This window comes from Hypomesus nipponensis, chromosome 12 (assembly GCF_054491055.1).
Source record: "Hypomesus nipponensis isolate SF chromosome 12, ASM5449105v1, whole genome shotgun sequence".
Classification (NCBI taxonomy): domain Eukaryota; kingdom Metazoa; phylum Chordata; class Actinopteri; order Osmeriformes; family Osmeridae; genus Hypomesus; species Hypomesus nipponensis.
The window spans coordinates 15540443-15558225 of NC_140372.1; the positions used below are offsets into that span (position 1 = coordinate 15540443).

General features: G+C 43.0%; 1 protein-coding gene across 1 annotated transcript in view; it reads right to left on the minus strand.

The window, feature by feature from the left end:
- Positions 1–17783, minus strand: part of hikeshi (heat shock protein nuclear import factor hikeshi) — a 93772-nt gene that overhangs the window by 29345 nt on the left and 46644 nt on the right. Inside the window, exon 4 of the mRNA XM_084668248.1 lies at positions 4548–4666. Within this exon, the coding sequence (XP_084524374.1) occupies positions 4548–4666 (119 nt within the window). The remainder of the gene's footprint in view (positions 1–4547; positions 4667–17783) is intronic.

Below are 17783 nucleotides of genomic sequence, written 5' to 3' on the forward strand. Positions count from 1 at the left end.
TACATGAATGAATGTGAAATGTATGAGCCATGGCAACCCAAAAGGCTACGTTTTAAAGCAAAAGTATGACTTAAAACTTTGGCATCACCAAATGCCATACCCCTAGGTGTCTTCTTATGACTGCTTCTGGTGACCTCTAATAGGCCAGCATTTGATGATTGCAGTGTTCTAGCTGGTGTGTAGTTTATAAGAGAGTCAGTAATGTAGCTAGGCCCTTGTCCGTGTAGAGCTTTGTATGTGAGGAAAAGGACCTTAAAGTCAATTCTGAAGGTAACAGGGAGCCAGTGTAAAGCTACTAGGACAGGACTAATGTGTTCTCTCTCTTTAGTTTAGGTTAATAATCTAGCTGCAGAATTTTTTTTGAGCTGTAGCCTTTCAGTGGTTTTCTTGGGAAGACCAGTGAAAAGTGCGTTACAGTAGTCCAGCCGGCTGGATATAAAAGCATGAATTAACTTCTTTGCATCATTTTCGTTTATGAATGGTCGTACCTTTGCTATATTCCTCAGGTGAAAGAATGCTGTTTTGGTTAATAAATTATGAATTTGGTGAGCTTATCTAAAGTGTTACCTGGTCACTTTATTAATGTGAGAGTTTGTCACCTCTGGTTTAAGCCAGGGGGTTACAGGGGTGATTGACTGGGTTTTTGGGGTATTTCACTCTGTTCCTTAAGGTCTCCAAAGACGACATGTAACATTGGTTGGGTTGAAAATGGCCCGGGTCCTGTTCTATGCCCCCTGATAGATCCTCTGAAATTTTCCCGAAAAAAACACTAGCTTTGCTCCTTTTATTGTATGCTCATTAATATTTAGATGAGCTGTGCGCTGATTGGTTGGTTTCAACGAGTGAGGCTGGGGAGCAAAAACGCAACACGGCCAACAGCACTCACTGAAACACCAAAGACTTAAAATAAAAACGCACGAATAAATCTATTGTGTCTACACAACACTGTTTTCAACAGATTGACTAGATATCATTTCAAATGATAATGTTAGTTGTTTTCACTTCTGTTGTCGAAGCGAACTGGATTGACTTAGGTGGGTAGAACGTTACAGCTTAGCAACCAAACAATATTGTGATTCAACTCAGCTTCAGTTAGCTAGCTCTAGATATCTTGCTGAAAAATAACCTGACAAAGATCTGGACAAACATGCATTGTGAATTGTAAATTTACATAACAACACAGGTTATTTATTTGAATGAAACACAGTCAGGAACATGAAACAATGTTAGCCCCATTGCCAATTAACTAGGCTAAATCATCACACATTCTACCTATGCTCTTGCGTTAGCAAGCTAAACTAGTTTACATCAAATCAGCATAAAAAAAAGCATATGAGCTAGAGTCTAGCTGACATTGACTAGACGGGCATGGCTGATGTTTGTTTATACCGTAGCGTAGAAGATCCCTGTACAGTTCGACCCTCGACACATTTGCGCGAACCATTTCACCAAGGACGGTTTTGAAAACCTGGGACAATGTAAAGCAGGATTTGCTATGAAGCTGTTGCTGAAAAGAGGTGCGTTCTGACCTTACCAGGATGTCTACAGGTATAAACAACTTAAATTTAAGACTTTTAAGACCTTTTAATACCACTTCTAAATGAAATTCAAGACCTAACTTACAATGGAAATACAAATATAAAGTGGAAATATACAGTAATCTTTCCAAATAAACACACTTATGTCAGTTCAAAATGAACAGTATAATAAAATGACAATAATCGGTTGAGTTTAAGAACATTGACTAAATGTGTGTAATTGCTGAGAGGTCAGATGGCATTGTTGGCTCTGGATTTACTATCGTAACATCCACAGTTGTAGCGTTGACATTGTTGCTGGCAATGGAAATGGTGGAGCAGAAAATAACACTTGCAGGCTTCAGGCGTGCCCTTCGTAGTCTCAGTTTTTTGCTCCGCACATGCAATTTCATCGCTCTGATCCCCATTGTCCGCATTTTGAAATTATTCCGACACGCAGTTCACTTCATAAGCATTTCCAGGCACCAACCTTAACCAAGAATACTCGTTCTTTTCAAGCCATTTGTAATTGAACTTTCATTTCCCCATGTTTCTAAGTTGAGTGGCTATCAACCATTGCTGTATTGCCGATGCTTTGTCATCAAAATCTGCGCAGTAGGCTACGCTCTAACCTAACCATAGACAGACATCCCAAGTTGCAGAAATTAATTTCTGCAACTTGCCCCCCCCACCCCTCTTGCCCCCCGGGACGCAATCCGGACGCATGAAGTAGCCCCTCAACCAGCACGTACACCCCCCCCCACCCCCCGAAACGCTGTCATGAATCAATATATGTTTAACAACTATGGTAGTAATAGTTGTGGTAAATGGACCAGAATGTGGGAAATTGCATCTACATCTTAAAAAAAAAATTGGGGGACAAACCCCCAGACCCCCTGCAAAATGTGTGTCCCCCCTTTCAAAATGCTGCTGACGCCCATGGGTCCGCTGACACATTTGTTCTCATATCCTCATGTAACATCCCATTGTCTGCGCACACAGGCACCCTTCGCGTACATCCTTTGGGTTGCCAACAGGCGCAAGAGAGCAGGTCTCTAGAGGTAGCATAAATCTGCCCTGTATGGATGAGAAGGCTGCTGGATCATCATAATGCTAGAATATCTTGCATGCACTATGGCAATCTGTCTGGAGGTACCTCAGGAGATACCCCGGATACCGGCCAGGGAACAGCATGTTGCAGCATGTCCCACTAGATAACATATCCCTGTGTTACAGCACTGCGCTGCCTTTGTGTACATCCTAAAGCTTCAGGAGGTAGCATCTGCCTGCGTTGGATGAGAAGGGTACAGGAGAGATAGTCGGGTGGGGCTGATTGCGGATGCACGTCCCGTCGAGCACTGGGTCTGCACGGGCCGTGCGCGTGGGACGGCTCCGTAGGCCGCACATCAGATGGTATGCAACATGACGGATATGCACACATAGCCGTAGTCATCGTTAATGCAAGCATGACCAGGGCATCCAGAAAACACCTTGTTTGTCGTCACTAGTAAATAGTGGGATGTCATGTGATCCTCCTATGGCTCAGGAGGAGCGACGCTCCGCTGTACACATAGTACACATAGACTGCCGGAGCGCTGGTGTTTTGGGGATTTTACTCATTGTTCCCTGCCTCATGTCATGTATGCTGCAGCGAGGCAGGGAGCGCTTCCCCATGTACATCCATTCTGCCAATGTTAAACCTATTCTCATGTATATGTAACCAACTCCCTCTGTGCGTCTGCCGCTGGTGTCGAGCCCCTCGGCGCTGCTGGTAAACTCTGCGTTGTGTTAGTTGTTAGGGGTGCAGTGCGGAGAGAAGGAGGCACGGGACGCAGGGTCGAAGATTGTGGCTGAGACCATCGGGGTTTGTTTTCACAGAGAAGGCTGGTTCGATCCTTAACGGAGCACAAACAGTTATTTTCTTACTTTCTTCAGTAAACAATAAATCCACAAAACAAACTATCTTAATGTAAAAACCGAACCGGCAACCTTCTGATTACTAGCCCGATTCCCTAACCGCTCAGCCACCTGACTCCTTAAGTTACGGAGATAACTTCACATCAAGATAGCAACCAATAAGTCTCAAGGTTTTACAGAAATAAAATAAATCAGATATATGTGGGCATCGCAGGACTGTTATAAACATGACCAAATATTTGGATCTGTTGAGGCAGAGTCAACACGTGGGAGAGTACGTGCTTATGATCAAGAAATATGTTATCCTTTTTAGGCAATGTAGTAGAATAGGAGTCAGATAGCCCCGCCGCTCATTAGCAGCAAAATGAGTTGACGGAAAACATGGGGAAATGATTACGTGAAGGCACTTCTGCAAATATGGGCTGGTGATCCTATTGAAGAGATGCTTGGGAAAACACATAAGAATAGCGACGTATTCCAATTCTTCAGAGATAAACTGAAGTGGACCAATGTTTTTTGAAAGTGGTAGCTCGGTGGACGACAACATTTTATTCCCATGGTTTGATGACCTGGATATAAACCTGGGTATAAGACCAACAAGCAACCCCAAAAATGTGGTAGTAACACCAAATTATAACTATTACAGATAGTATCACAGTACGCTGCTGCTGCTCCATTGTTGTTCTTGACAATGTAATTGACAGGAAATGATTTGGAGTGTATGTACTTTGGTTCTTGATCTAGTTACATTTCTTATACATGGTTTGGTGCTTTTGTTTTGCAAGGACAAAAGGATATGAAAGCGTCCCATTGTATACGTACACGTAGCCATACCATTGTTAAAAACATAAGGTTAGGAATGGGTGTCACCCTACGTATTAAAGTGTTTGGTTAGGTAATTAGATCTTTTTTTGTTACCATTTAGTTACCTTTTACCCAATTACCACATTCCTTGGCATTTGTGTTGCCTTGCACCAAGGTGAGTAATAGTACAGTATATAGTGTTAGGCCCTTCCTTTACCCTAGACAGGAGGATCTTAAGTGTGAATGTGTTGCTAACATTTAGACTGACTTTCACTGGGTACAGTAACAGTAGTACAGATATATGTTTACCATTTCAGGATAGAACTGGCAGGGATAAACACCTCTGATGGATTTGATGTCATCTGTGACTGTGTCACCGCGAACGACGAGGTGAAATTATACAAATTGTCCAACATCTTTTGAGTGAACTGTGAAAAGAGATAGAAAGAAGAAAACGTCACATTATTGTAAATCCAATTGTTAACAAAACAAAATTAAGTATAGAAACTACTTCCATAGCTGTGAGACTGCGGTCCTCGTGTTTGCATCCATGTGGGTAATAGATGAGAAAAGAAACCGCAGTAATAAACCTTTTCACCCCAAAAAGAGTATCAAATACCAAAAAATACTATGATACCTAGATGGTTAAAAATCAGTTTTTGCAGCTATTGTTGATATAGCCAATGTTGGTTGCACATAAACAGCGGGCCACTGTCAGAATACAAATGTCATGTACAGTACCACTGCTATAATATGCATTGTAAATGTACATGTTGTTGATAGAAATAACAAAGAAGTATTTTCTCAGTTTTTTTTTACAGATTATTAAAATACAGATTGTAAACTTTCAAATGACATGTCATACATTTAAATGTTGGATTTTTGAATGTTGACGGTGTAATAATATTTTTGAATGTATGTCAAATGAATGTGTTTTAAATGTGGATCCTTGTGGATCAAGAAACATGCTGGAACAATCTATGTTGTTTGCAGGAAGGGGAGATAACGAAGTTTAGTTTTGAAGAGGTTGTAAAGTGTTAGGAACTGTTGGGGGATTGTTTGTGGTAGGACAGGAACTGTAATAACTATTTCTGAGGGTGATGACCAGGCCCAAACTAAAAGATTTTTTTCACATTTTCTGCAGTTATTCAGACAAAAATTGGGCCTGATTATGACCCCTCAAAGGTCAGTTGACCACTTCTGATGGTCAACCTCTGGAGTTTTATGACTTCCTGACTTGGAGAGAATTGCAGCATGAGAGTTCTTATCACCTGGGGGGAAGGAGCTTTGGAACAGCAGGTTCTGAGGCTGTGTTGTTTCAACTATGATAGTATTGTTTTAAGAGTGAGCTAATGATAGGAGACTGAAAACAGATGCATGTCTGTTCTATAGTCCAGAGGGGTATTCCAGAAAGCAGGTTCAACAAACTGTGAACCTTACTCTGAACCCTGGGAAACCCTGACTTTTCAGTTCCAGAAAAGCTGATATGAATTAATTAAATCAACTCGGAGTACGTCCACTCGAGTTAAGCATGAGAACTATTAAAAGCCAACATCAATGGAACTCCGATACTAGGATCAACCATGGCACCCGGCGGACAAAAAAACGTCCTACTTCACCACACTTCAGATTAATACATGTTAATACATGTTAATGGTGAATCTGATCACATATTCCGCAAAAACTCAACACGGCTGTAGTAACATAGGATAATTGTCGTGAGAGAGACACAGGATGATGATGACGAAGAAGAAGAACATGAAGAGACTGTAGCGTGGTTTGCACGGTTAAGATTAGCAATACTTAGTTTATACTAAAGTATAGTAGTTCTTGGGGGCACCACCTCAGATTTGTGAAAGGAGCAGAGGAACCTTATTTAATAATATTGAATAATAGCACTCGTAATAATCAGTCTAATCTTAAGTAGGGAATTCTATGAAAGTAGAGCAGATCATATAACGTGAGAGATAAGCGAGTATTATACACAATGATTTATTTAAGAGAATGTAATTATAGTGAACACATACCAGATAAGTTATCTGTTAGTTGGGCTAAAGCAGTACAGTAGGCCTAAATTCTAATGGGAGCGCCCTACACAATGGTTGCGTAGAGCGCGTGTGAAGGGGGAGAAGTTGAGGAAGAGGTAGAGAGGAAGAGGCTTTTATAGTAACAATGGACGATCAATGGAAACTGACCTAACGATGATTAAGTTAAATCATTTGTAAAATACAATCAAAATCAACAATTCAATCACAACATGCCAATATGTCACAAGTAATGAATATTGCAAATCGCAGTTACTTTTGTCGGTTTGAAGAACGGAGTCAATGGTTCGTTATGTCTAACGAATAGAAAACGGAATCTCTCGTCAAAGTTCCGGGCGCTGAGTGAATGTGCAGGTTAAGAGGAATAGGTTAGAGAGTGACACGTTCACCTCAGTTTAATCCTACGAACAAACGGGGGTGATTGTATGTTTAGGGGTTATATACCCCAAAGAACAGGGGTCATCCCTGTGAAGGTGACCTCTCTCATTGGTCAGTTACTTCCACCTGGGCGTCGTCCTGGGATCTACCCAGAGGTGTGAAGTGGCTTTTAGTTTCTGAGTTCCGTTATCTCAAATGTCCATGGGATGCTTAAACTTAAGAATACAACAATACAACGTTCATAACTGGTTTTGTTAGTATGATACAATTATTTTGATACCAAGATTGACTGATTTAACTATATCTGAAGGGGAGTTATAATCAAACATCAATTAAGCAACGTTCTAGGTAAATGAGAAAAACACACATTATAACACATCGACTACTCTGCCGTGCAAAGGCAAAAGACCGTAACTTCAATTTTGTCGAAAATGATTTTTTTTTCATTTTCGGAACAGTTAAGGTCTGCTTTATCATGTGGCCAAATATCTTAAATGAACTTGTCTGTTTTTCAGAGAAAATAAGGTTGTTGTCTTCACCGTACCTTCCAAAAGCCTGCTTTGGCTTTAGAAATCCAATGCAGAATGCCGTAACATCAGTTACGGTTCTTTGCCTTTGTTTTGCGGCACTCAAAAACGTTCAAATGGAGTTATGGTTTCAATTGAACTAATAAATAACCTAGCAACAATAAACACATCTAGCATTAGCTTAGCCTACTCGCTGGCATTCAACACCAAACATCCCAAACATGAGTCGTTTGTAAGTATCTTACCCTGGCAGTTAAATCAAAAACACTCTTGTCTTGTGAGTCTTGTGACAGGTATCCACGTGTATGTTACATTGGCTTATAAAGTACAGAGTTTATATCGTGATAAGCAACTAAGTGAGCGAAGAAACGGAAGTTACTGTATTTTGCCTTGGCATGACCACTTACAATAGACTATGGTATACTACTGTAACTTCAAAATATGGGTCAAAAGTGCAGTTTAAGATCAACAATTTCAAAAATGTCTAGTTTAGATAATGTGTAATCACTAAAACATCAAACTGCTAGATTTCCAGTGTCCTACCTAAAATGCATTTGGCAGGACAACTACTTTGAAAGTGCAAAAACTTTGAAGTCGTTTTTCTCAGTTCTACACTTCGGCGAGTTAAGGTCTTATGGCTTTGTAGGGCAGTACTGTCATTGAATTAGTGTCCATGAGCCATGTAGTCCTTGAGAATATGTTTGTAAATCCACAAAAGAAAGTTCTTCCTTATAATCCTTTGTCTGATACTGTGCGACCATGTGGTCTCTGTTCTAAGAGATAAGGACAAAGGGGGAAAGACCCTTTCCTTGTCGGGGGTAGGGGAAAGGTGTGGATGGTTCAATGCTTTGTCTGTCGAGACTCTGCAACAAGACGTTGACTACTGCTGCAGAGATGGATGCAGATGCCAAAGTATGGTAGCTACTGGTAGTTCTCTTAGTAGTACTTTTATTTACAGGCTTGTGTGGAACTTTCAGTTACTCTGAAATGATGAGAATAATGAATAGAAAAGGATTTGCACAAGCATAGATGCTGTACTCAGTGAGACGTTCATGTAATGGCAGGTGAATTCTGCATGAGGAACTGTAGAATGTAATGTTATCTCAAGTAAATCAGTTGTACAAACTGCATCTCATGAAGCATGTGCTAAAAACTGACCGAGAGATGGTGTATTTAAAGCAGAAGAATAAAGGCTGATCTTGTAAGCCTTTGTTTTCCCCCAACTCTCATATGCTAAAATATGGAGTTACTGGACGGAGTCTCAACTTGATGGGTCTCACACCTCATTGTGTAACTTACTGTAGCATTGCTAGTCATATGTTGATAAGTAAGGGTCAAGATTGTGGTGTGATTGGTTGTTTTGGGGTATAAAAGGAATTGTGAAGCATTGTTCTGTGGATTCTTGATCTCATGAGACCTTCTCCTCACCTCTTGATTTCTATCTCTGCTTTACAATAATCATGGTAGAGTAGGTAAGAGTTAACCTTCATTTTGTAACATGTTTGCCTTGTAATTGATTTCATTCATTTGCAATATTATTAAAGGTTCCATGACATGACAATTTCACTTTAGGAGGTTATTTAACATTAATATGAGTTCCCCTAGCCTGCTTTTGGTCCCCCAGTGGCTAGAAATATTATAGGTGTAAACCAAGCCCTGGGTATTCTTCTCCGCCTTTGAGAAAATTAAAGCTGAAACGCTCCGTTTTGAAAATGCTGGTTTTATGACGTCATAAAGCCGAAGGTTACCTCCCCTTTTCCCGCTTTGCATGCCCAGAGAATCTGGCACGCCCATGAAATGACGCAGTGCGAGTGCAATATCGGTTTTTACTCGAGACATCATGGCTTGCAAACAAACGAAGTACACGAAAAGTTGCTCAGTGTTTGGATGTACAAATGAAAATCTAAATTGTTTTATAGTTCCTTCATCTGAGCCTCTGAAGACCCAGTGTCTTAATTTTATTTTCTCTGGAAATGCGCAGACACAACTTCCCAAAGTTTTGTATGTCTGCGCCAGCCACAACTGTTTCCTCAACTTGGGCCAATACAAAGCTGGCCTTGCTGACCGTCTGAAATTAAATTCTGGATCAGTACCTCTCCTTGGTCTAGCTACAAACCTCGGACAAATAAATCAACTAACGCTATATTGTTTTGTTGCTTTACTGTATATAGTTACCTAGCTTGCTACCCTTAGAATGTGGCTGTTCAAGTTCAAGTCTTTAATTGTCAGATGCACAGAACAACACAAGGTCGGACTGGGCACTGAAATTCTTAAACCAAGACATTGCAAACATCTATGCTAAGCTTAAATAAGTAAACATCCTAAATATACAGAAATATAAAATTGCAATATACTAAACCCTAATGTAACTCCCTGGGTTGGTTTATGTGTGCACAAATAATTGGGGTGTGCTTGCCTTCGGCGAGCACAAACCACTGTTATCTCACATATTTATTATTTATTGTTTCTTTTCGCCCCCCTAAGGATGCCTCAATATTTGGACTACATAGACAACGGCGATGTCAAAAGGTTGGTCTCAGTAGCGATTGCGTTGGTTACGTTACGTTTTTGTGGCGAAAAGTGAAGCTAACGGTGGCTAACTTGCTAGCCACAGTCACTGACGCCACTAACGTCACCAACGTCACGAAAACCTGCGTGACTATCTCTAGCAGAACATTACTTTCACATCTGTTAACTTGGGGGATACTAGTCTGCAAGGCAGCTGCAGAAACGCCACAAGCAAAGAGGCCAGGGTGATATTTAATCATTTTACTTTGTGATGTGAAACATAATTGTGAAATGTAATGTACAATATTAGCTGATATTATTAAGTAAGTAGGCCCACATCTACTTTCGGAAATGGTAGTCTACTATTTCACTGAAGCATTAGCATCATGACATTAGCCTCTGTTGCTTGGGCAACACATACTACAGTGGTCAAGATGCATCCGTTTTCAATCGTTAAAATAAACATTCCTCACAAATACGTTTTTGTTGTAGGATTTATTTTGACATTAATAAACGATTTGTTGGTGAAATTACCATTACCTGTGGTTTCAAATCAGTGTGGCGGCTCACTGCAACGCTGTAGCCTACCCGAGACACTAATGAGTAGCTAACAAAAACATCTCCACAGCTGTTTAGGAAGTCAAACGGCGACGGAACATGTTCTGCTTTCCCCTTACTCAAAAGTTTTTCAATAGGTGAAAGTATCTGACTACTCCCCTGAACTTCATTGCCACAGCCTAAACTTTGTCAATGTCAAAACTTTGTCTGTTCATGAAAATAATTCATGTCAGCCTGCTTCAGTCTTGCTTAGCTGTAGGATATACATTTCACTGGGTCTTGCAGCGCTGCTTGATTTACTGAAATTTTCATGAAATGTTATGTTTTACTAGCCATTTGCCTTCTTAAGCAAATCACAGTATTTCCCACCCCTCATAGTGTAACTGAGACGACCGTAAATAGCCTAATTCATCTTTCAAGTAATAAGCCCCCGTTGAAGTGTTGAGCAGGAAATTAGCTGGTCTGTAGAGATCTTGGGTTGGTGGTTTTACTGATGCAGAATTCGGTCAAATAAAATCGATAGACGTAATGAGTGGTACATAACGTGAAGTAGGCCTAACATTGCATTTTATTTTGTTTGAGTTTTAATAACTTGTCCAGTGCATGCAAGTAGCACTAGCCTAAATTGATCTTCCAGACTTGCCGTACAAAAAAAATCCACTCTTCCTGGACAAGCCTTAGACTGTTGATACAGATCAGAATCCATCATATCTTGGACACTCAAAATCAGCGAATCTTGCAGCCAAATCAAGTAGCCTATATATATATAGGCCTTTATATGGCTACAAACTTCTGATCAGTTTCTAGCTGGCTACTTGTTACCAAGTTACAACTTTGTTGCAGGGGCATTCTTTGTCTACATTGCGAGCTAACAGTGTCCGGTAATGATGTCGCTATAAATAATGATGTTAAACCGAGACCACTAAGCCCTCAAAGAAAATGTAAGGTCAAAGAAACAAAAGAAAGGTTTGAGGTTACTCTGAAAATTATTAATAAAATAGGCTTGTAATAATAAACTGCTAAATCCTTCTCTAGCTAGGCTCCTCTATCATGCATAATGAAACTTAACGTTTTTTAAGTAATCAATAAGCCTGCGCTTGCCCTCATTACTCAAATGATGCCGTTCAGGGCGTTCAAATTACATAATAGGACAATAATAGGAGGATAATAGGACATAATAGGGCAACCAACAAGTTGTGTATATCTGATTACAATTTAATAAGTTATCTAGCGCTGCATCTTCATGAGCTACATTTGGCCTCCTTCTCTTCCAATCAACCAGTATCACCTCTCCTCCATCTGAGTGATGCATGTCATTTTTACAAACTTATTATCAAGGGAACACAATGGTCAGGACTGTAGTCATACACTTAAATGCTTTTTGAAATATGTAAACACCAGGAGTATGGGCAGCTGGGGCAGCCGCAAGCACACCCTCAACATTTCCCCAGAAATTGTATGCTCTCTAGTTATTTATATTTAATTTATCGTGTATTCTAAAATGTCTGTTATTTACTACTACCAGAAAAATTGAATATGTGTTTGGTCAATGAATGTGTCAATCTAAGGGCAATAGCAAAATTGCACTTTTGTAATTGGTTGCTTGTTAATTTTTGTTAGGGCGGAAGTTACGCCCTGGTTGACTGGCACTGTACATGTTATGGTTTTGTTCTTTTCTGTCTCTTGGGACGCGACCGCTCAGGAGAGAAGCTGGACGGTTAGTTCTTGTCGTGCGTCAACTGGAAGAACCAGCATAAGCTATATAAACGTAGCTTCGAGGGCTAGGGTGTAAGCTAGCTAAACCTAGTTTCTATATTGGTGTACGGCTAGCCTCGATTGGGAGCGGTTAACGGACTGACCTCCGTTGAAGTTGAGTGAACTGTTCATCGGGTACTGTGTTCCTGCCAAAGTTCCGCGGAAGTTGTTACTGTGGCTAGTGATTCATTCGGTTTAGCCGAGAGCAGATGATCGCCTCTTCAGACGGAGGACAACGCTGGACCCGTGTACCATTGCACCTGAGAGGACCGCGCTCATTGTTGTTCCAGCCTGTTGAATCCACTCGGCGGGGTCAACGCTGGAAGTTTACAGAGCTTTTGTTCCTCGGATTGTGGTTTCGCTCCACTTTCTTTCTGCACCGGAGCTATTGTTTCGGGGCGCCATTACAACCTTCGGGTGGGTGAGAACACGCTATTGGGGCGTGTAACATTAGCCGCTATCGTACAGCAGCTTGGGCTACACCGACTCTCCACATCAGGCCTGCACCGTCAGAGACCTTTTATTAGCACTCGGTACCGAGTAGGGACATTTATGGATAAATAGTATTGCCGGCTTTAGTGTTTTGTATATATGTGTTTGTTTATTGGGGGCCCCTAACTGTGTTTATTACTTTATAAAAGATGTTCATGTGATAACCTACTGTTTGTATTGCTAACACTTGTGGGTGGTTATTGTTCATTTTGTATTGGATACTAGAACAGTATTAAGATATTTAATCCTCTTGTAACTATTTACCTTGGGTAATAGTTTTATGACCAACCAAATCATTAAAGGGGTCATCCTTTTCAAGTCAATCTTTGTTTCTACGTTCCTATTTAGAATAAAGTTTGCACCATTCTTTCATATGTATGGGAAGTAGCCTGTCACACACTCTACACTTATTGTAGACTTCGTACCTTGTTTACATTAATTACACACTCATACTGGGGTTTATTACCTTAGTCTACTTAGTAGAGTGTAAGTAAACAAACTTGTGCGCTGTTCATAAGCAGTAAAGTGGAACAAGCGTTACACTAAATACACATAATAAGCTATTGCTAACCCTATAAACCTATTCTAACCTAACTGAAGTACAGTGAAGTACAATAGTGCAATACTACTGATAGTGCAACCAGTAGCTGAAAGTGACAGTGTGTAAGTAACTAGTATGAAGTGAATCAATGTCCATTCAGAAGCCTGATGGCCCTTGGATAGAAACTGTTGTCCAGTCTGCGTGTGTGCAACCGAATGCGGCGGTAACGCCTTCCAGAAGACAACGGGGTAAAAAAACTGAAGGATGGGTGGTAACAGTCTCTTAGAATCCAGCCAGCTTTCCTGAGGCAACATGTGTGGTAGGTGTCCTGTAGGGCTGGGAGCTTCCTGCCGATGATGAACTCAGCAGAACGGACCACACTACGTAGGGCCTTGCGGTCCCTGTCTGTGCAGGTCCCATACCACACTGTGATGCAACCAGTCAGAATGCTCTCGAGGGCATCTGTAAAAGTTAGTGAGGATGACTGAGTCCATGCCATACTTCTTCATTCTCCTCAGGAAGAAGAGGCATTTACGGGCCGCTTTGACCACCTTGTCCGTGTGAACAGACCAGGTGAGATCATTGCTGATGTTCACCCCGAGGAACTTGAAGCATCTGACCTTCTCCACCCCGAATCCATTGATGTGTAGAGGTGCATGCTCCTCCTCCTGCCGCCTCCTATAGTCCACAATCATCTCCTTGGTCTTGTTGATGTTGAGAGAGAGGTTATTGTCCTGACACCAGGATGTCAGGGTATCAACTTCCTCCCTGTAGGCTGACTCATCACTGTCAAAGATTTTTGCCTAATTGTAGGGTTACCCAACTTTAGGGTTTTACTAAACCCCCTTTAGTGAAAACTTTGAGTTGTTTAACCCTGAAAAGAGGCATACTCTGAGGTTTCCGTTCCAGAAAGAGAGGTAACGAAACCTTTTGGTAAGTTTCCATGGTATCTTACAGGTTTTCCATGCCAAACTCTGCATTTCTACCGATCTCAAACAAAATGTTCTATAAGACGCTCCTGAATATAAGCCGCAGCAGCTAAATTGAATGATGTGTACATATATAAGCCACACTGGACTATATATGCCGCAGGTGTCTTAATGTTTTATTACCATATAAGTAAGGGTACATGCACAGAGGGGATTGTCAGGAAAGAGATGGCTGCTTGAGGAAGCTCCCATTTATTAACATTTCAACAAACAAGCTGAGTCACCACCTTATCGCAGTGGAGTGGTTTGCGTGTCCTAATGAACCTGGAAGCTATGTTGTCGGGGGCTTTATGCCCCTGATAGGGTCACCCAAGGCAAACAGGTTCCAGGTGAAAGACCAGACAAAGCGTGGCTCAAAAAACCATGAAGAAAAAGAACAATGGTTCCCAGCTGCCCTTGCCCAGACGAGGGTCACCGGGGCCCCACCCTGGAGCCCAGCCGGCGTCAGCCCGAAGAAGCAACGTGGGACCCCCTTCCAGCGGGCTCACCACCTACAGGATGGGTCATTGGGGTCAGGTGCAATGTGAGACGGGCGGTCCAATACTCAGCTGCAGAAGCTAACTCTAGGGACGTGGAACATCACCTCGCTGGTGGGAAAAGAGCCTGAGCTGGTGCGCGAGGTAGAGAGATTCCGGCTGAATATAGCCGGCCTCGCCTCGACGCACAGCATAGGCCCCGTAACCAGTCTCCTTGAGAGGGGCTGGACTCACTTCCACTCTGGTTCGGCGCCTGTACATTGGGGTTCACCCCGGTGGACGAGAGGGTAGCCTCCCTTCGCCTTAGGGCGGGGGGACGGGTCCTCACTGTTGTTTGTGCTTACGCACCAAATGGGAACTCAGAGTACCCACCCTTTTTGGAGTCTCTGGGGGGAGGGTTGCTGGAAAGCGCTCCTCCCGGATATTCTCTCGACCTCCTGGGGGACTTCAATGCTCATGTGGGCAATGACAGTGAGACCTGGAGGGGCTTGATTGGGAGGAACGGCCCCCCCGATCTGACATTGGACATTGAGTCCGAATGGGCCATATTCCGGGCCTCCATTGTTGAAGTGGCCGACCGGAGCTGCGGCCACAAGGCGGTCGGTGCATGTTGCAGCGGTAACCCTCAAACCCGGTGGTGGACTCCGGAGGTGAGGGATGCTGCTGAGCTGAAGGAGGCCTATCGGACTTTATTGGCCGGTAGGACTCCAGAGGCAGCTGATGTGTATCGGCAGGGCAAGCAGAACGCGGGTTTGGCAGTCGAGGAGGCAAAAACCCGGTCGCCAAGGTGGTTGAAAAGCTCCGTGGAGGCAGGGCCCCTGGGATGGATGAGGTCGCCCAGAGTTCCTTAAGGCTCTGGATGTTGTAGGGCTGTCTTAGTTGACACGACTCTGCAACATCGAGTGGACATCGGGGACTGTGCCTCTGGACTGGCAGACCGGGGTGGTAGTTCCCTTCTTTAAAAAGGGGGACCAGAGGGTGTGCTCGAACTTTAGGGGGATCACACTCCTCAGCCTCCCTAGGAAAGTCTATTCAGGGATCCTGGAGAGGAGGGTCCGTCGGATTGTTGAACCTCGGATTCAGTAGGAACAATGTGTTTTTTGTCCTAGCCGTGGAACAGTGGACCAGCTTTATACCCTCGGCAGAGTCCTGGAGGGTACATGGGAGTTCGCCCAGCCAGTCTACACATGTTTTGTGGATTTGGAAAGGGTGTTCGACCGTGTCCCTCGGGGGCTCATGTGGGGGGTGCCCCGAGAGTACGGGGTACCGGATTCCCTGATCGGGGCTGTCCGGTCCCTGTACGACCGGTGCCAGAGTTTGGTCCGCATTGCCGGTAGTAAGTCGAACTTGTTCCCAGTGAGGGTTGGACTCCGCCAGGGCTGCCCTTTGTCACCGATTCTGTTCATAACTTATATGGACAATTTCTAGCCGTTTGGCGACCTCAGGATTGGGTCGCTGCTTTTGGCAGATGATGTGGTCCTGTTGGCTTCATCGGGCCGCGACCTTCAGCTCTCACTGGAGCAGTTCGCAACCGAATGCGAAGTGGCTGGGATGTGAATCAGCACCTCCAAATAAGAGGCCGTGGTTATCGACTGGAAAAGGGTGGAGTGCCATCTCCGAGTCGGGGAGGAGATCTTGACCCAATCGTAGGAGTTCAAGTATTTCGGGGTCTTGTTCACGAGTGAGGGAAGAATGGAGCGCGAGATCAACAGGCGGATCTGTGCGGTGTCCGCAGTGATGCGGGCTCTGCATCGGTCCGTCGTGGTGAAGAAGGAACCGAGTCGAAAGGCGAAGCTGTTTGTTTAACAGTCAATCTACGTTCCTACCCTCACCTATGGTCACAAATTGAGGGTAGTGACCGAAAAAACGAGATCGCGAATACAAGCGGCCGAAATTAGCTTTCTTCTGTCTGGGCTCTCCCTTAGAGATAGGGTGAGAAGCTCGGTCATCCGGGAGGGGCTCAGAGTAGAACCACTGTTCCTCTGTGAGAGGAGGCCAGGGCCCCTGTAAAAATGTCACTGCCCCCCCCCTGGCCCCCCTGAGCTGACAGATTTTTTAAGAACGTTTTTCGTCTTCTAGTAGACATCATGAAACAAGGAAGGGACATTGCAGCCTTTTTGTAGTAGTAAATAAAGTTAAAGAAACATATCAAGGTACTGAGAGAGCTGAAGAGCTGGAAGAGGGGGAACCAGAGCAGTTTGTATTATTTTAAATTCAAGTATTTAATTTTTAAATATCATTTGTTCGTTTTTAATGTGCCCCTCTGATTAAACACTGCCCCCCCCCCCCCCAGTACAATTTGTCTAGAACCACCACTGGTGACAGGTAAGCGGGTGGTTGACAATCCATCGTCCGGGTCGTTGACCGATGCTGAAGAATTTAAATGCAGATGCCCATCGTATTATTGCACGACACGGCATATCACGTAATTAAGACGGACCACCTCGTTCCCCCGGGCTATTGAACTGCAGCAGAAGAATGGTGTTGACTTGGGTACTCAGTATCATACTGATGAAATGCTATGCAAGATGTACTGGTATTGAGGGACCAGAGGTTTCAGTTTCAGCCAGACAGAGTTGTGCAGAGATGGCTGTCAGCAGGGGAGAGGGCACATCATGTTTGAGGATAAAAGTCAATTGTTTCGCTGACTATTACCTTTTTATTTTATATCAATAAAAAATGTGATTTCATTCAGTTCTTTTTATGTCCAGGATTTATGTAATAATTGGTTAAACAATGTTAACAGAATAACATAATTTATAAGTCTTTGGTTTTATTGTAACAATGATAAATTACAACTTTTGGAGGGGGGGGGGGGGGGCAGTACAAATGGTCTTGGGGCCAGTAAGTGTCAAACCCACTGGGGCCCAGTGGCAAAAAATGTTAACGTTGAGCCCTGACTGTATCTTAAGTATTTCATAAAGCTTGGTTCATTTATTCCATTCTAGGGCTGTCCTCGACTAATGCTGGGGACACACCACAGGATAATCAGGCCGATTTCGGCCCTTCCGACAATCCTAGGTAACATATGTCCCGATTATCTTGATGGTTCCGCAGATTTTATCAGATGTTCCTTTGGTGTGAGGTGTGGTAAGAGTGACCACACACTGTAGGAGCAAAACGGCAAAATCTAGGATTTTTTGTCCTCATGTTTGTGGTCTCTCACGGTTTGAAAATCTTATAAGATTAAAAAAATCGTATAGTGTGTCCCCAGCATAAGATTTTCTTTGGTCAAAGGTCCCAATATTTTTTATCAAACCCTTTTGTGTGGTGTTT